The sequence below is a fragment of the Drosophila gunungcola genome, unplaced genomic scaffold (assembly GCF_025200985.1).
Source record: "Drosophila gunungcola strain Sukarami unplaced genomic scaffold, Dgunungcola_SK_2 000064F, whole genome shotgun sequence".
NCBI classification, from domain to species: Eukaryota; Metazoa; Arthropoda; class Insecta; order Diptera; family Drosophilidae; genus Drosophila; species Drosophila gunungcola.
In genome coordinates, this window is record NW_026453227.1 from 153,085 (window position 1) to 172,049 (window position 18,965).

At 40.2% G+C, this 18,965-nt stretch overlaps 2 protein-coding genes across 2 annotated transcripts in view; one reads left to right on the plus strand and one right to left on the minus strand.

Moving 5' to 3' along the window:
* The first annotated feature begins 1,125 nt into the window (after positions 1–1,125).
* The window catches only part of LOC128264302 (innexin shaking-B), a 62,077-nt gene continuing 44,237 nt past the window's right edge, over positions 1,126–18,965 (plus strand). Inside the window, 1 exon segment of the mRNA XM_052999718.1 lies at positions 1,126–2,142. Coding sequence (XP_052855678.1) covers positions 1,784–2,142 — 359 coding nt within the window. The 5' untranslated portion in view covers positions 1,126–1,783.
* On the minus strand, positions 2,962–7,101 carry LOC128264303 (glycerol-3-phosphate acyltransferase 4). Its single transcript, XM_052999719.1, has 2 exons — positions 6,880–7,101; positions 2,962–4,411 (listed from the first exon to the last, which is right to left on the minus strand). Exon 2 carries the CDS (start codon positions 4,407–4,409, stop codon positions 3,138–3,140), a length of 1,272 nt encoding a protein of 423 aa, XP_052855679.1. The 5' UTR covers positions 4,410–4,411; positions 6,880–7,101; the 3' UTR covers positions 2,962–3,137.

Genomic DNA, 18,965 nt, shown 5'->3' on the forward strand with positions numbered 1-18,965 from the left:
CATATTCCAAACATTGATAGCTTTAAGTATGTTAATTGTAAATATTTTCCCTTGTAAAAACTAGTTTTGATAAATATTTTCCAAAAACTTTAAATCTTAGTATGAGCATACTTACTTAAGACGGTAATCAAATCAATTTAACATAGATTTTGGTGTAACCCTAGCATTTGCAGCTAATTTTTATGTGGCATGTAAGTGCTGCAAGGAAAGTGAGTGAATTATTAATTAGAACCAAACACGTTAACTGAAAGAGTTTCGTGATTTAACACTATTCATTAGGGTGTTGCCGTGAGTAATTAAACTTGTTGATGGAAATGTTTTCTGGTTGTTACTTAAGTGGGACTTTCACTCAACTTATTTTTTAGAACTGACAGAAATTAAAGCCTAGAAATGACTAATAAAAATGCAAATGCAACTAAATAGTGAAATTTGGAGTGCAGGACTCTCCACTGACTAAGTGATTCCAGGATCTCTGTGAGTTGTTCATTAGCGCGTTAGGCTGATTAGTGAATAGTCCTTAGTGTTTAGCGCCTAGTGTCAAGTGCCATCAATCAGAGTTGCTTTCGATGAATCACTTAGCCGACAGCTGCCGCGAATGCACCCATTGGGCGACGGGGGCCGAGTTGCAGTTGCAATCCATCAATTAGTTGTGCACCACTTGCGCCACCCACCACCCAGATGCCCATCCACTTTGCATTTTCGTTTAGCCGGGCAACTACCGCGTGTCCACTCCCAATCGCAATGGCAATCTGCAATCTGCAATCTGACAATTCAAATCTTGTATGCAAAGCAGCCCAAGCAAAGCGGCAACTGGCGACACGAGCGACGGCCCCAGCAAAAGCAACAAAGCGTCGAGCAATTTGTACAAGCATTTGTGGCAACAAAACGCCAGCACGCAGACGACCAAAAAAAAAAACCAAAAACAACAGGAAAAGGAAAGCACGCGAAGGAAAGGGAGACAAAGCAAATAATCAGAAGGACTTCTAGAAAAGCATAAGCAGGGATATAGCAGCGAGAAGGGATATATTAAGAATGCGATTGCTCAAATACAATGAAATAAGAAAAGAAGAGCCAGCCAAGAAAAGCAACAGATAGAAATGAACAGGGAATTCAGAGGAAACACACAAGCAATTTGCATGCCAAGAAAAGAGAAGCAAAGTTTTCCAAAATAAAGTATAGGAAAACCAAGAAAGCAAGTTTGCCATATAATTACAAAAATTTGAGTAAGCAGAAGAGAAAAAAGCTAGAAGACTAGATAAAGAAGAGAATCCAGAGCAGCAGAGCAGAAAAGCAAGTTAGCAAGCAAGCAAGAAAGCCAGCAAAGCAGAAAAGGACGCAAGCAGCAGACAGCAAATCAAGAAAGCAGCAGCAGATAAAAAAAAAAACAGAAAGCAGAGCAGATAGCAAGCAATAAGCAAAAGATTACAAAGCAAGAAAACAGCTGATTGAATTATAAACACGAGCGAGCAAAGCAGGAAAGCAGGCAAGCAGGAAAGCAGGAAAGCAAGTTAGCAAGCGAGCAAGAAGTCCAGGGAACAGGAGTCGGAGACGGACGACCAAATACTCTAGTTGCGTGACCCGCACGTTTTACACAATAACCAGCGTAATTGCTCATAAAGCGACTGCTGCGAATGACCCGCACGCCGGAGTAACCGACCGTTTACGTTTACGGCAATTACAAGCCGGTCCGCCGGAGGAGGTGACAGGCAATTAGGCTTCGGGCTTCGGGTGAGAGAGGCGGTGGCGGAGGGGGGTCGGCCGTACCCCACCACCCCAACCCCGGATGTATAAGCCGGACACGCTCACGCGCCGCGGCAGCCTGAGATCTCTGCGCAGCGCCCCGCTCCTCAGCACCGTGCTCGAGAGCACCCTATCGCTGACCCGCATCCACCCGATCGCCTCCTTGGAGCTGCCCGGCCTCGACTATGCGGTCCACTCGCAGTCGGCCTTCGGCGCCTACGGGCTGGCCCACCCCCGCGATCTAGCCACCTGCACCTCGTTGCGCAGCGGCCTTGCGGCGATCACCGCGGCCTCCGCCTCTGCCGCCGGGGGCGTCTCCCAGTCGCAGAGTGCCCTGCTCGGGCGCTACGGACCCAACGCCTCGATTCGCCACGGAGAGCGAAAGATTGTCCAGCCGAAACGGTAGGTTTTTGCTATACCTAAGGTCATTTGGTAGAGTGCCCCAAATGGGACCTAGAGTCATCAATCATCAGGTTTGCCCAAATCACATCTAATTAAGGTGATCTTAAGCATTCAGGGGTGTTAGAGAAATTACTAGGGTTTTGACATCACTTTTAAAAGCGCCTAAAAGTATGCACCAATTTTTTTGATGCCGGAAATCCGATGAATTCGTTCCAAATAACACAATTTCATTGTTCACTGCATACTTTTGGACACCTTTGTAAGTGATTTAAAGACCCTGGTAATTTCTTATATAGGGTTTTTATACGCTTCAATCTCTGTCGATATATCAACTTAAGCCTTGCAGAAACATCAATATATTAAGAGAAATACCCTTTTTATGCCTTATTATTTCCGAAACAAATGTTATGAATAGATATTCCTACTGTGGCTCAAGAATTCGCGTAACGATAAAAATGTCTCTGTGGGAACATACTTAACCTACATCGTATTCGACCATCCAGAACTGAACTTGTTTTCAGGTATAAATCTATATATATTAAATGTATATGAGTGGAATGATTTGTCCAGTCAAAGTACTCTTTAAGCTTCAATTTACTTTACAATGAAATTTAATGATAGACGGACTTTTTATGAAGCTCAAGAATTCGCGGCCTAAAGTACTCGAAAAAAGAGCACTTTGTAGGAACATACTTAGTCTACAATAGAAAAATGTAATTTTTCTAAAATTTCACATTTGACCACCATTTCTTTTTAAATACCATTTAATTTTTTGTTTCTACTTTTTTTCAACATTTGCTTTATCAACCCTCCAAAATATGTTGATTGTTTCTTTACAATTCTGTTTTCGTGTATAACATCAATATACAAATACAATATACTTGGGAGCAATGATAAGTGTATGTGTATGCGTTGTTCGAACGGCGTTATGAAACGGCTGCGATGTGGCTTGAAATTTCTTTGGGAACGGGTCGGTTGGTATGATATCAGGTCGACTACTGCCAGTCCCTCACTGGACTCCAGCGCTTCAGGTTGCCATCCCAGGGCAGATCGTCGATGTCCGCCTGGGCGGCAATGGCGGCCTTCACGCGATTCGAAAACTCCACCGGCGACTCATCCGGACAGCGGCTAAGCGGTGGCATGTACCAGACATCGCAGCAGATGCACCATGAACTAACCACCATCACCATGTACCGGAGCATCGAGTACCGGGCGCTGTCCCAGAAGGCCTCCCCAAAACGGCGATCGTATCGAATGGCCACTGGATAGACAATGTCGCTGACGGCAAAGCTGCCCTTTTTGAACTGCATCACGGCGGTGTTGTTGATGCAGGTTCCCTCGGGAAAGAGCAAAACTGGCGGTCGATCCTTTGCCGAGCAATGCATTCGAAGGATCAAACCCAGGGCCTCACGATCATGCAGCTGCTGGCGATCGAACCACATGTGATGGGAGACACGGGAGAGGGCCCTCTGAAGGATTCCCAAAATACCATCATGCACCTGCCCCGTCAGCGAGTAATTGCCATCGCACATCAGCACCAGGACATCCAAAGGACTCGTATGATTGCACACACAAATGCCCCTAGTGGGTCGATGTACCTTATTGTGGAATCGACGGATCATGGGCAAACAACCGGCTGTGATGCAAAAGCACTGGCGCAGAACCAACTCCACCAGCTGTTTCTTGAAATGCCATTCGGGCAGGTGGCCCAACAGCAGCGTTAGCCCGCTGATCATGAACAGACACAGCCAGCAGGCAGCGGTTCTCATTGGCACAAGCAATGCATAGCGGATTAGCCAGCCAAGAAGCCAGACCAATCTCAATTGCCAGTTTAGATATCGCTTCCTCTGTCGCAAATTGCGCGTCAGCAGGTTCCATTTGCCAGCGGGAGCTGGTGGGGCCACAAACCGCTGGGTCACCTCGTCCTCGAGGACCAGGCCGAGGCCAGAGGAGATCAGATCACAGCACTCCTCCACACGTTTGCTCAGGCGATTCTTGATCGGCTGCGAGAGCAGCACATTCACGCCATCACCCCTGTCACGGTGCCTTGGGTTCTCGGATCCGGAGTCGTTTTCTTCGTTCATCCCCGGCACACTCCTCTTCTTGCTCAGCCGTTGGCGCTCGTCGCGAGCCCGCTTCCGGCGAGCTATCGCCAACTGTTTGGCGATCCAGGCAAACAGATACTCCAGGGCATTTAGATAGCGATGCTGCAGCCAGAAGGAGCTGACCCAAAACAGGATTCCCACGACGAGCACTTGAAAGAACATGACTGTGTGTGCGCGAAACGAAAAATATAAGGTTACAAGAGGGGAAAAAATCAAATCAATATCTGTCAAACTGTCAACAATATGACTATTTTCAAAACAAATATGTCCCTACTAGATGGAGCCACTTGCAAGTCTATTGGCGCGCGTCAAACATAAAATATCAACCGCCATCTGGTGGTGAAGTGTATTTTTCTGTTAGCTTTATTACTTATGAAACAATGGTTTAATTTGAGAGGGTTGCAGTGTATTAATAGCTAAGGCTCATATAAAAGTGTATAGCCGAAAGGTAAATTTTTTTTTTAATTAATAAATTTAAAATAATCATTAGTTTGTTGCGAGTATTTTTGGTTCTTGCTCAAAATTGCTAGCCCACTTTTAAAGCAATATGTAAGAAAGACCTGCATATTAGCTCCAAACAAATAGCAATTTAAGGGTGATATAAATGTAAATAATTCTTGTTGAACTGCATTAATACGCTCAAGAGTTCAAGCACAATTTTGCCAATTAAAGCCGTAATTCAATTTGGCGCCGACTTTTTGGCTTTTGCCTCGCATTTCACCGTTTTTCTTACACATATTTTTTTTTCCTTTTTTTATTTTTGTTAAGCGCCCAAAAGACTTTTGATTTATTTAGCCCGAGATGTGAAGGAAAAAGTAAGAAGGGCGCAAGAAACTTTGCCGTCGTTTCCTTTTTTTTTGTTGTTTTTTTTTTTTTTTTGTATTTTTCTGGACGGGTTTGCGCCGCTTATGGGTTTGAGTTTTTGGGTCTTTGGGTTCGGCTCTTTTGCCTTAGCTCATTTTTTTTGTTGGTTTTTTCATATGGCAATAATTCAATTATGCCATAACAAGGCCGCAAAATGTTTGCCTCGAGGCGACCCGAAATCACTTAAAAACCACAGAAACTTCTGGCTTTGTTAATTCGTTAATTAAATGGGGGTTTTGCGATTTCGCCACCGCTCCTCTCAAGGATTACGCAATGAGCGATGATGATGGTGATGGTGATGGTGATGGTGTTGGTGGTGCGACGGCGATATATCCGTGCCTTCCTTCCGCCCTTTTCCATTGATTACATTGGCTGGCAACAATCTTGGCTTATCAAATGCAAACAACGAGGACAGGCAGCTTCAACGTCAACGTCAACGACAACGACAACTCATTTAGGCCCGGGTCCGGGCCCTTAATTAGCATAGAATGTGTTTTAAAAAGCCACTTGAGCTAAACATTCAAAACACCTAGAGGGTGTTTTTTTCCCCCTACTACCCCATCCAGAGATCCTCTTTACCTGTCTCTCTGGCCCAGCCTTTCCTCACTTTTCCCCGCTTTCCCTCGCTTTTCCTCGCTTTTCGCCGCTTTTCCTCGCTTTTCCACTTTCCCAGCGACAACGACAACGACCTTAGGCGCTTCTGTTGCCAAGTCTGCGGAGATTTCTGTGCGGGGAAGTATCTGCGTGGCACAGTTTGGCAAGTCTGGGGCCGGACAGATTTAAATACTCTAACTGCCAAAAGCGAGAAGTTAAAAAGGGCAACTGCGACTGGGAAAAGAGTTTGACACCCTAAGAGCTGTACCCATAACATACAAATGAAATTTTATTAAGTTCAGAACAATAGCTTTCCATACGGCAGAGACCACACTCTTTAATTGATTTTAATTTGAGTTCTCTTTTTATTTGCCATATAAATTTTCATTTAATTGTTTTCGATGGGTTGTTATTATTATTTATTCAATTAATGGATTTTTTCATTGATAATGTGCATTAAAATTGATTGGATTTTCTATTTATGAAAGCATGGTATTTATGATGTGTTGATGTTAAGGTTTTTCTTAGCACTTTTAAGCTATATAAAAAATAAAGGTGGTTAACTACAAAAATTGTTGAGATCCATTAAAGAAATAGGGTTTTATTGCCCACTTTTAAGCTCCCAAATAGGGTTTAAGAAATATACAAAGATTGTCAACCACATCACAATTATTTTTCAGCTATACCATTATCACACATATATATTTAGGTATAGGTAGAGTACACCTGCGTCGACGTTGACGCAGCGGCGACTGCGACAGCGGCAGCACGTGACGCTCAAGTGTTGGGATAAGCATTTCCGCTCTTCAGACGTTACACGAAAAAAGCGCCCCCTCTTGTGACAAAGCGCTTGTTGTTGTCGCGGAAAAGCGGTGGAAAAGCGTTGGCCAAAGGGGGGTTGGGGGTGGGGATTGTGGGCAAATGAGGAAGCACGAAATGAAATTGTGACGCTGGCGCAGCGACACGCCCACATGACGAGGCGCCGACACGCCCACCTGCCATTCAAAAGTAATTTAGCGTTTAAAAAACATTTTTCTGCCTGACTTTTAAAAAGTTGCGCGTAATGCGAGACGCGTGTGTGTGTGTGAGTATGTGTGCGTGTGAAGCAGGTGGAAAAACAGTTGGTAAGGCGGGTAAATTCGGGGGAAAAGCGGTGGAAAATCCCGCCACTCACCTGGTTGTTGTAGCCACGTTCCGATTTCGATGTCGTCGTCTGTCTGATCCGCCCGATTGTATTTTGTTATGGCTCGGTAAAGGCGAAAAAAAAACACACTGCCTACGAATTTTCTTTTTCCTTATTGACTTTGACGTTTCACCAAACGGCTACGTGAGCGAATCACGGGGGAAAATCTGGGGAAAATGCCTATGGAAGTGCCGCTTAGATTATGAAAAGCCTACGCTTCGACAAAAAAAATAGGTACGCAGGATAATGAGATTAGGGAAGTTGTTAGCACTTAAGTACTGAATAAAATGGCCGCTATTAACAAAAAATATATAGCATATTCCATATACAAAGAAACCATATACAAAGAAACCTCTCTTAAATTAAATAAAAACAAAATAAGTCAAACTATTTTATTCATCAAAGATCAACGACCATGGGCTTAAACGCCCTCACAAAAGTGTCTTAACGCCCATGGGCATTATGGCCCATTATTATGCACCAATATTTTTTATACCTATTAGTTTAAGTGTTTACATATTAGTCAGAGCATTATTATAATTCATAAAAAAACAATCATTGATAAAAACTAATTTCAAATAACAGACCATTTAAGCCATTTCCCAGGAGAAGTACTTAATAGGCATCACAGAGTAAAATAAAATAAACAATCAAGTGGAATAATGACAATGGGAAAACAATCACCCCACTCTCTGCACTAGCATAAATTTGGGTGATTATTTCCATAAGTTTTTTAGCCTTCCCAAAAGCTAGGGAATATTCTTGGGGTTTTTTTTTCATCCCCTCTGAAAATTTTTAAGCGCCGGTTTCACAGCCAAGTTAATTAAAAAAGTGTTGCCGTTTGACCCTCCGAACTTGGAGCTTGGAGATCGCAACTCGCAATTCAAATCCCTTTGACACTTGATGGAAAAAGCCCGCCCGCACTTTTCCATAATTGGTTTATGCCATTTTCCCGGCTTGTTTACGCGCCGCCAACATTTGCATAATGAAACTGGGAATCAAATACAAGTAACGTGATTTATAATTTTTCTGTTGTTGAGCCGGGCATTTTAATTAGTCCCCGGAAGAGGACCCATCGCCTAATTATGTGGGGTTGGGGTTGCTGCTGAGGTCCTTTCTTCTGCCATCAAGTCATTATTTAATATAAGCCGCCTTGCTCTCCATGCTTTTGATAAATTATTTCCGCCTGATGGACGCTACGTGACGAAAGTTGTCAGAAATGCCAAGAAAAGGGGGGAGTATCGTCTTATGTATTTTTGATTTGCGGCCGCATCGAGCCGTTTGCCAATCATCCATCCTCGAGGCCTCGTTTATTTGCGGCAATTAATCAATTTGGCCGGCCGAGCGGCTTATCCCCGAATAAGTGATAAAGATTTATCACTCAGCCGCCCTGTTGGCGAGGTCCTTAAAGCGCATTAAAGCGCCGGACTCTGCACGTTCATTGAACCAAACATTTTGACTTTTGCGTCTGAACGCACATGAAAAGCATTTGGAAAATGGGAAAACGCAGGGGCTGTCGTTTATTTTAACTAAGAACCAACACAGCTGCAGGCGTATTAAGTAGCGAATGGCATCCAAGTCGCACAGTTAAATTCTCTTGATTTAATTTTATATAAATAAAACATATTTTTATATATATATATATATATATTTATATTTCATTGTGTCAAGTGTATTACATTATATGTGAATATACTTGTGGCACTAGTATAATTATAAAGTTAAGGTAAAGTAAGTAAAGATATAATACAATATTTATATAAATATCTCTTATCACTGAATATTTCATACTTTTTAAAAAATTTTAGCTAAAATGTACAACAATTTTAAACTTCTTTTATTTTAACACCATTATTTTATGAATTGAAAAAAATTAAGCATAAAAAAAGCATTCTGTAATTTATTCATTTATTTATTTATAAAATCAAGAGCGACACAAATTATTTTCATAAATTGTTGACAACTGTTTGTACTTGTTTTATTATTTATTAATTTATATTAACAGAAAGAATTAAGTTCAAAGTACTCCTACCTAACTTTTAACTATAATCAAACAATAATAATTTTTACTTTTGATCGATTTTATAAAGCATTTAACAAAATTGAACTACCAAGCCAGTAAATGGGAAATCGTTTAGGGCTTTCAAAGCAACGAAAGCTGCAAATGTTGAACATAAATCTTTAAAAGTGAAGAGCTCTGGATATATAGTGTACGCCGCTGTCCGACCCCCAATTTCCCGTGCACCCAGCCGTTTTCCCGCGCCTCCATCATTTAGCCCGTTGCATTTTCGACGTTATTTTTTCTCTTTTAAGCGGCTTCGTGTGGAAGCGAAGCGGGGGTCAATGCACTCGGAAAAAGGGTGGGTGGGGAAAATATGGTGGAAACGGTGGGAAAACTGGAGGGGGGAAAGCCAGTCAGACGGCGACGATGACTCGTTCACGATGTTTACGTCTTGAGCCGCGCTTTTCGGGGCTTGTCAACGCCGTTCTCTCAACTTATTACTGGGAATTCCTGCACGGAGAACCTTGCTCAATTTCTTAGGTGCAAAAAGTTGCACTTCACCTGCTGGTTTTTGGATGGTGCAAACTAAATGGGTGGTGCAAACTGAGTGGGTGGTGTTGCAGACAGTGGGTGGTTGTGCTAAGTGAAGTGTAGGCGCAAAGGCGAAACACGCGAAACTTGTCGGTGCAATGTAATAAATTTCGAAAACGTCCAATCGCTCGGCCCATAACGAATGGCTTGCCCAATGCACAGGGACAGAAGCCACACAACCACCCACGCTGCACCACCTACCCATACAGCACCACCTTGTTGGGCCGCTGCAATAAGTCTTTTATGGCTTAGGGAGCCACCGAAAGAGAGCAGAAAACTTTTATCATTAAAGTTGAAAGGTAAAATTCGGCCATAAAAAGTGCGAAGAAAGAAAATGGGCGAAAATCGGTAAGAGAGTGTGGAAAAACTCGCGAAACGTGACTCACAAAATCCGCTCACGTGACCGAGTCAATAAAGTGTGCGAAAGATTCGCAAGTAAATGATTTTACCCACTCTTAATGCCCGTCATTCCTTTTGTGTTGATTCTATTTTACTTGATCAACAAAATGAAATATGTATTTAGTTTTGTGTTTTAGAATAGGGATTTAAAAATTTCTAAACTATATTAAAAGTTGCCTTAAAGGTCTATACAAAGTTTCTTGTAAAGGACTTTGACCCTATCCAACACCCACTTTAACTATTAGTATTTTGATTTTTTGTTGCTGACAACTTTTATTAATAATTTGACACTATCCAACACAACCTTTATTTTTATACCTTAATAAATTATTATTTTGACTACTTCTACAATGAAGTAAAATAAATGTTCTATCACATTAATTTTAATTTAATTTTTGCCTTGAATATCTTTTTACAACATTTTTTAATATCAAGGTCTTTGCTTTTACTTATCAATTTTATTAGTATATCTTCAAGTTAAGTTGCGTTCACATTTCAATTGCTAAGGTAATTTTAAAAATTTGCCTATATTCCGAGATTTAATTCATTATAAACAATGTTTAAAAATCTGTTAAGTTTTCATCCACATTTACTACTGTAATTCCCAAAATCGATCAACCTGACTTCGGTTGTCGAACTTGACTTTGCCACTTGGCCGGCTCTCGAATGCTCCATTGTGGATTCTTCACTGACTCCGTGGCAGCACTTGGTCTAACATCCGCAGGGTTTCCCTGTATATTTCGCAGCATTTTCCTGCATTTCCCAGTCCGTTCAGGTAACTGAACTCGCACGTACTGCAGTCCCATTTGGAGTTTTCCCATTTCTCACACCCTGACTGCAGATGCCGCCCCACTTTATTTCATTTCATTTCCTGCCATTTGCAATTTTCCATTTCAGGTGAGCTGTTGCCAGTGCAAATTTTATTGATTTCGAATGCAATATTTTTGGCTTGAGGGATGTCGGCTGGGCGTTTTAGATGGCAAATATTCGTTTAGGGGTCCATTCGCCCTGCTCTTTTCGGGATCCGTTCCGGCAATTTGTTAATTGTATTTCATATGCAAGCGACGCATGCATTGCAAATTTTATTAGCTCGACTCGAATGCCATTGCAAATATAAGTTTTGGGTGGGAGCATCGTCGATGTTTTGGGAGGTACACAATAGATTGAAACATAAATGGAAATCAACTTAAATATGCATGACATGTAAATAAAGCGTGTAGAATCGATGCCTTCGAGGTCTCGTCGAGTGTCCGTTGTCCTTTATGTTTAATTCTGTTAAATATTTGTGCATAGTCTTTGCATTTTTCGGCCAGTCTGACAGCCCTGGGCGAAGATTCCTTGTCATTTTGGTTCGGGCAACTTATACAAACGAAAACACAAAAGTATTTGTATTTTTTTTTTTATTTTGAAAGTATACAACTCTTATTTATGCTTAAAAGTAAAACAATAAATACATTCCCAATTATTAATATTTCTTATAAGCATAGGAAAAGAAAATATTTTGTGTTTCTTAAAATTATGATCATTTAAAATTGTAAATAAAAAATATTTTATTGCACTAAAAACCAACCAAAAATAATAAAAAGCAAGAAAAAGTAGACAAAATGTATTGTTGATTTTTTTTGTTAATTTTCTTCACGTGCCAAGTTTTTGCCCTTTTTTTAAGCTAATTTTAAAATTGCGAATTTTCGGATTTCGCAGCCATCTCAATTAGCTTAGCATACCTTAACCAACGACTTAAAGCTGGATTTACTTACATCCTTTAGATCCTTGTGCTATGCAAATTCCAAATATTACTTGCAAAGTAAACCCGTGAAAAAATGGGGGAAAAGAGTGAGTGAAAAGAAAACCAAACAAAAGTACACACAAAAGTTTAGCTTAGTGAAAAAAATAAAAGAAAAAAACACATATAACTGCAAATATTTTCTTACGCTTGTATGAAATGTAAGCATGTAAATACCAGCACTCGCACACACTGATATGTTGAAAAACACCCACAGACATGCATAACTTTGCTGCAGTCTCTGGGAAAACGGGAAAGTGGAAAATGGGGGGCGTTTTCCAGAAGACAGCTGCGTGACGACGAGGGCAGCTTGAATAAATGTCTTCTCAAAAAAGGGAGAATGCTCCATCTAAATCAATTTAATATTTTTTATAGCATACTTATTGGGGCCCACCCTCGCTGAAATATCAAAACTTTTCTTAACTCGCTGGTATTTTTTTTCTTGTTGTTTGTTTGTGAAATATTAATAACAAAAGAAGAATTTAAACTTTAAATGAAGAGAGTCCTCATCCGCGTCCTTTTTTTTTGCGTGTGTGTGCTTCTTGTATATTGTATTTGTAAACAAATATGGAAATTGCTGCCGCTGTTTGTGTTGTTTTGAGGAGCTGAATGACAAGCAGCCCCCGGAGAAGGGGCGGAAAAGAGGGCGGGACTGGGGCGGGGCACAACATCAGCATAAATGCCAAGTTGTAGTGGAAGGCAAAAGTCGTCCTTGCACTTTACATTTTTGGGCCCCTTAAAGTGACTGGGATTTTACAGGAAAAGAGACAGAGTTTAAGTGTGCAGAAATGCCTTAAAAAATTATACAAATTGCAATCACTTTACAAAGAGCATTTAGTTTGTAAAGAAATAGGTTTTTTTTTTAATTTAAATTAAAAATGTTAGACCTCCTGATGTGCATGACAGAAATGGGTGATTTTATGTAAATGCTAAAAATTGAATATTTTGCTGTCAAAAAGTCAGTCAATTTAAAATGAAAATCACCCAAAAATGCAAATACATTTTCGCTTATCCGAATTGAAAAACTATTAGGAAATTAATCTACTGGCAGCATGTTAAGCCTATATGCAGGCGACAACACTGCGGTCCCTTTGACAGTCCGAAACAAAGGCGATTTGTTCCGGGAGGGCGGCAACTCTGGCCGCATCGATCGATCCCTTTGCTGCACATTTCGTAATATCCTGCTGGGCTTTTTAATATCGCAACGGCTTTCACTTCTTTACCGCTTTATGCAAATTTCATTGTGAGTCCAACCAGAGTACAGCTCCCATATAACCATGTACATATAGAGGGAAACATATATACATATATGCATGTATGCACACACACACACACACACACACAATTTACTCTGGCGAAGTTTGCCAGTTATTTACGTTCATGGGCAATAAAATAAACATTGGAGGAGAATTAAAATATTAAAACTTTTCAAGTGGGTGGCATAAATCAATAAGGAAAATGTTAGGCAGATCTCCGGCATATCAATTGCCTGTTCAATTTGCAAACTTCCTGCATCACTGACAATGCACAATAAACTGGTGCATTGGGAGAAAAATCTGTATTGTTTTTATATATTTTTGTTTTATCTTTAGAATTTAATTTAAGCTGTGGTTGTATTTCTTAAACTTCAAGTCACTTCTTTGAAAAAAAACTTAAGCTTATCTTTTTGTTATCAAATTATTTGATATTTACCATACCTTAAACTAAAATGGATTTACAAGTATTTTTATTTCCAGAAAGGCAGCATTTTCTGAATGCACCTGCCGTTAGATCATTATACATACGCACTGGTGGGCGTAAGGGCCCATTGAGAATTAATTATGCGACTAAGTGAATATTGAATGAATTCATCATTTGTGGGCAGAGGTCAGGCTAAGGGCTGCAGGCACAATTAGGTAAATTATTGACCAAATGGTAATGCATATTTAAACCCAAGTCCAGGGGTCAAAAGGGTTTGGCTGGCCCAAAGCTGCTTAAAGCAAGTAATTCGATTGGCATCTGCTTTATTAACATGTACTTCCCCAGAAGAACTTTCTCTATTCATTTGTGCCATGAATTTCTCAATTGAATTTACAGCATTCAATAATGGCATTTAAATGGTTAGGTTCATAGCATGGGTTAAATGCTTGGATTGTTATTGGAGCAGGCGAATTAATTTATTATTTGCTAAATTTGTAAATGCATTTGTTATATACTTGTTAAATTTGTTTATTGATTAAAGACTCGTTTTGATTAATCTTTAGCTAGTTGCCATCAGCTTTTCACCAACAATTAGCCAAAGAAAACCATAAAGCGGAGCACGAATAAAAACGGGGCAAAATCATAGGCAATTAAATGGGCCATATTCCTATGACAACTGATGCTCCTGCAATTTTCCCACAACCCCCAATTTCACCCCTTTTTTGACCAGCACTTAGGGCCAAGACCAAAGACCATTTGGCCATCGCAAATTGGCCCATTCACTGAAAAGCTTGCCCAGGTGCAGCTCCACCTTCGGATGTATACCTATATATATACATATAAATATATATGGGTTTATATAGGGCTGTTCCTATGTGGGAAACTGGATCCCCCCGCCCACCGCATGATCCTTGGGCAAAGTGTAATTAAATATCCATTTAGTGTACATTACGTTTCCTTTTGGCCAGCCTGAGTCGGGTAGACACATTACCAACTTTGCAACAACAAAAAAATACGGAATAGAAAAAGGAGAAAGACACACACACACACACACACACACACACTTGCACTCGCAATGAAAACCCTCAAGAAATAGACAGAGGCAAGGAAAAGCTGGGAAAATCAAGGAAAACGGGAAAAACACGAACCGCTTAGCCGGTTCTGAGGCAGAAGTTTAAAGAGCTGCTTATGTCTAAATTAATTTAAAAAGTTCGTTTACTTGAAAAATCGCACTGGGCTACCCACGTTGGGTGGTGGCTTTTCCTTTGGCATCCTCTTGTCGTCCATTTGCGGCCGCTTGAGAGTTTTCCCGCGGCTTTTCCACCGCCCCAGCTTCAGTTGGTTCCCTGGTGTTCACTCGTTTATTAAAGATTATGCTTATAATGACGATGACAATGACGACGACAAGCACGAAATGCTGGAGGTGGGGGGGAAATGAAGGAAAATGGAGGAAAACCCCCTTGGGCTGACGATGATGCTACAATTTTCCAACATTTTTCTTTCGCTCTGTCTGCCTGCGCTTTATTTTATTTTATTTTATTTTACTTTATTTCATTTTATTTTATACCATCCTCCTCGTTCTAAATTTACCATTCTGTCTTGCTTTTTGGAGCCATTAAAGCTCTGCTTCTACTTATTTTCATTTAACCAGTAACTTCTTTGAGTTCTTGGAGCCTTTTGACAAGACTGCAACATAGAGCCTCGTTTTTTGGCGTTGTGTGCTCTTTTTTTCTTACAATAAACTTAAAAGTAATTTTTAAATTGTAATTTATCGGAGAAAAATTACAATAAAAACGTTGCCTGGGGTTCAAATAATTGTTTGCAATAGTTTCTTAAGTGGTTTGAGTGCTTTAAGGTATCTTTAATATAACCCGAAATTTATTGTTTTGTTAAATAGTCTACACCATTTATTTATGTTGCTACAATTTATGAATATATTTAACTTATAAAGCATTCGAAGTTTAAGCTCAGATCTTACTAAAATTTAATATTATGTTAGTTTTAACCAAAGGTTTAAAACATAGAAATATTCTGCAATTCCGTTTTAGAGTATTCATGTTTTTAACACATTCAAAATACATGTGTTTGTTTAAATGGTTAGTTAAATTTAATTTATTAATTGGAGTTTTTTACCAAAATACAAACAAAAATAATTGTTGTATAACTTGTTTAATCCAGGAGCTTAAGTCCAGCGCTTTCCTTGATCTTTTGTATAATTGTCTGCAAATCTCTATACTTATTTAATAAATATTTGAATTTTTTCCGCATAAATCTGAAATGTTGCTCTTTCACAATATTTCCCTCAGATCCCGTCTGCTGCCCTGAATCTCTGTCCTGTTTTTGCAGCGCCGCTAACTTTCGCTGGATCAATCTTGCATTTATGCGGGCTTCTCGCTTTCCCGTGGGCTTTCTTCTCTCCACTTTTCCGCTTGAATTCGCAGCGACAGAGGACTCCGTGACCCATATTGATATCATATATGGGTTAGACTCCGACTTTCGCCCCGCGACACAGGATTTGTGCCACTGTCGTCAGCGCTGTCGCCGTTTGGTGTCGTCATCGTCATTGTCATCACATCGGCTTTATCCTTATTCTCGGAGCCAAGTCATTTGGCCATTGTGTGCTGGCCCGAAACCTTTGCGGTGAGAGGTGAGAGATGGTCGCCATTGTGTTCTGGCCCCCCATTTTTCCCCGGCCAGTCCTCTCACCGCCTCCGTGTACTTGCCATTGTTTCTGCTCCCTGTTTCATTTCTATGTCATTTCCGCTGCCCTTCTGCCGCTCTCTCTGTTGCTTTTCATCGGCACAGTGGACCAAAAAGCACATTTTTGCAGGGCACTTATTTTAACAGTGGAAATTACTAGAGCAGTCTTTCAAACAGAAACGATAGAAGTGGTATCCAAACGGGAACTTAGGATTATCGAATTCAAATTGGGCGAAGTTCTCGATAATTTATATTTTTTGCTTATCATTACCCAAAATCATTGACATTTCAGTTCCGAAATCGATAAAAAAATTTTAAGCCATAGATCATTTCAAGTACACACTACTTCTGTGGGATTTTGATTGTATAGAAATAATTTGTCATTTTAATCGCTATCTTTATAGGTACGACGATAATTTGTATAAACAAATGCTTTGGATTTTAAATTTAAAAGAGTAAGCTATCGAAATTATCGATGTTTAAATAGTTATCGCACTTCGATATTAGCTGACTTTTAAATTTTAAAATCTATAAAGCCAGAGATCATTCAAAGAATATACTTTTATATAAGGTTCTTTCTAATGATATAGGAAATATAGGCAACCATCAACGTAATTGATATCTCGATTATGACAGCGATATTACCAACTGACTTATAGAGTTTTTGTCACACTGTGCTCAGTGCCTGTTGGCATTTCACAGCTAATTTCAACGAGAACTTTTTGGATCGTGAGATTAGTGGACAGCGGGGCTGGTGCTGGTTTTCGGGGGGCTTTCGGGGGCTTTTCAAAGGGGCTTTTCCGGTGGGAGAAGGGGGGCGTTCCAAAAAGAAGGGGGGCCTGGTGTTTCGGGCAGGACAACCATAAGTCATCCGACCGCTTGCCAGAGTGCGCTTATGCAAATTTGTGCCAGCTGACAAATGGGAAAGCATTTGCACAATGCCGAAAAGAAGGGGACCCGAAAGGTGGGTGGTTGGATGATTCTGGGGGGCCGTGGGAGGTTGTCGGGGCGCTGGGGCGTGTCTATATAAATGTCATTTGTGTTGTTGTGTTTTTTTATTTTATTTTATACATATATATATATACTTTTTTTTTGGGGGGGAGGCGAGAACTCTCCACGCTTAGTCTGACATGATGATGATAAAGTGCACATTAAAAAATATTTTCCCATTGCCTTTTTCGTTGTTGCTCGGTTGTTGTTTATTCTTGATTCCGTTGTTGTGTGTTGTTGTTGACATTGCGGCTGACTGCTCAACTCTAGTTAGGAATTATTTATGGACGGAGAGTTCGTTTTGAATTTTAAAAACTATATAAAAAAAACACATTTTTGGCATTAAATGGCTTATGGAAATGGGATTAAAACGATGGAGTTAGGGGACACAGGAAGTGCTCAGCAAATAAATATATAAACTGAAATGCAACAGCAATTTACTTTTACTTTTTATGTAGGAGCAAAACAAAAACATATTAAAGATTTTTTGTGATTATTTAATGAAGAAAAAAATATGTTTTACCAAAAAACTAAGAAATAGTAAAGATATAAAAAAAATGTTATGCTTGTTTAATTTGAAAGAAAGAATCTGTTACCTCAACTGCCATAGAGGCGCATTAAAATATTTTAGTTCCATAGCCTGAGATTAAAATAAATTCACTGCTAAAGGCAAAACAAAATCTCAGCCAAATGATGTTGGGCTTTCTTACTTTTTGCGCCCAGCTTTCACCCACTTTCTGTCCGCTGTGGAAGTGTGTAATCATTATTACACATTATTATATAATATAATGCCTGCGCATATAATTCACACTTGCACATACACGTGCCACGCCCCCTTCCTCGACGGCCGCCTCTTAACAACATTCTGCAAGCCGCACAAATGAAGTCTTCTCTTTTAATTTTCCCTCTATAGCTCTCTCGCCCGCACATAAAATTATTTTCTTCATATAATAAGTGTAATAACTTTCATGTGTCGCCCGTTTGAAGCGGGAAAAGTCGGGAAGTCGGAATAGCGGAAGGGCGGGAGAGCACTGCGCCAGAATTGAAGTGCTACACATGTGGAACAAGTTGGAGGAAATCGCTCCTTGGCAGTCAAAGTGAAGTAGAAGTAGATCTGGATGCTCTAGAATATTGTAGATATTCACTGACAATATTATTTGGTGTAAGAGTAAATAATTTCTTTAATAGAATAAGCAGTGTGGCCAAACCAACTGCAATAGCTTGTAGTTTAGTGTGGCCATGCTATATGCAATCAGGTGAAAATTAATTACTTGTTTCTTACCTTACGCGATATATTAAACTAATAACAGTTAATTATGTGTGCTAAAACTTTTCATGCGTTTACTTAGCGTACCATTACCCTTGAATCAACCCTCGTTCCCTTTATGTACATATAATTTGCACATGCGTGTGTGTGTGTGCAGCACTTAAATGGAATTGAGTGCGGAGTGCGTTGTCCTCATATGAAGCTTGGCGCACAAATCCCGCATAAGACAATAAAGGGGTAGTAGGTGAGTGCTCGTCCTCGTGCTCTGCTCTGTCTGATCCCGAAGTCCTTAAAGCGTGATTTTAAACAAGCACAAGCCAGATAAGTGCCAAAAAAAAAAAGAAGGGACAAAATGCCCACAAGGGACAGCGCAAAAAAGCGAACCGTATTCAATGCAATATAACCACGAGCTATTTAACCGCAAGTAGGGCAAGGTAAGCATGCTAAGCCAAACCACTGCACCATTCTAGGGGTCATCAGGTGGTTCGGTGGTTCGGTGGCTCGCTGGGAGATTGACAGGTTGTGTGGTCTAATTAACAGCAAACAAAGGGCAGAAAGTTGCGCAAAAAGTCGCAATCGAAATTTATGGCCAGGGCAAACGACATCAGAAAAGTGAAATGCAAGCACAAGGATTGAATGCACTAAATCTAGTCATTGAATGCACT

Bases quoted from the DNA above. Each gene is read 5' to 3' on its own strand.
- LOC128264303 (XM_052999719.1), bottom strand. From the start codon at position 4,409: ATGTTCTTTCAAGTGCTCGTCGTGGGAATCCTGTTTTGGGTCAGCTCC.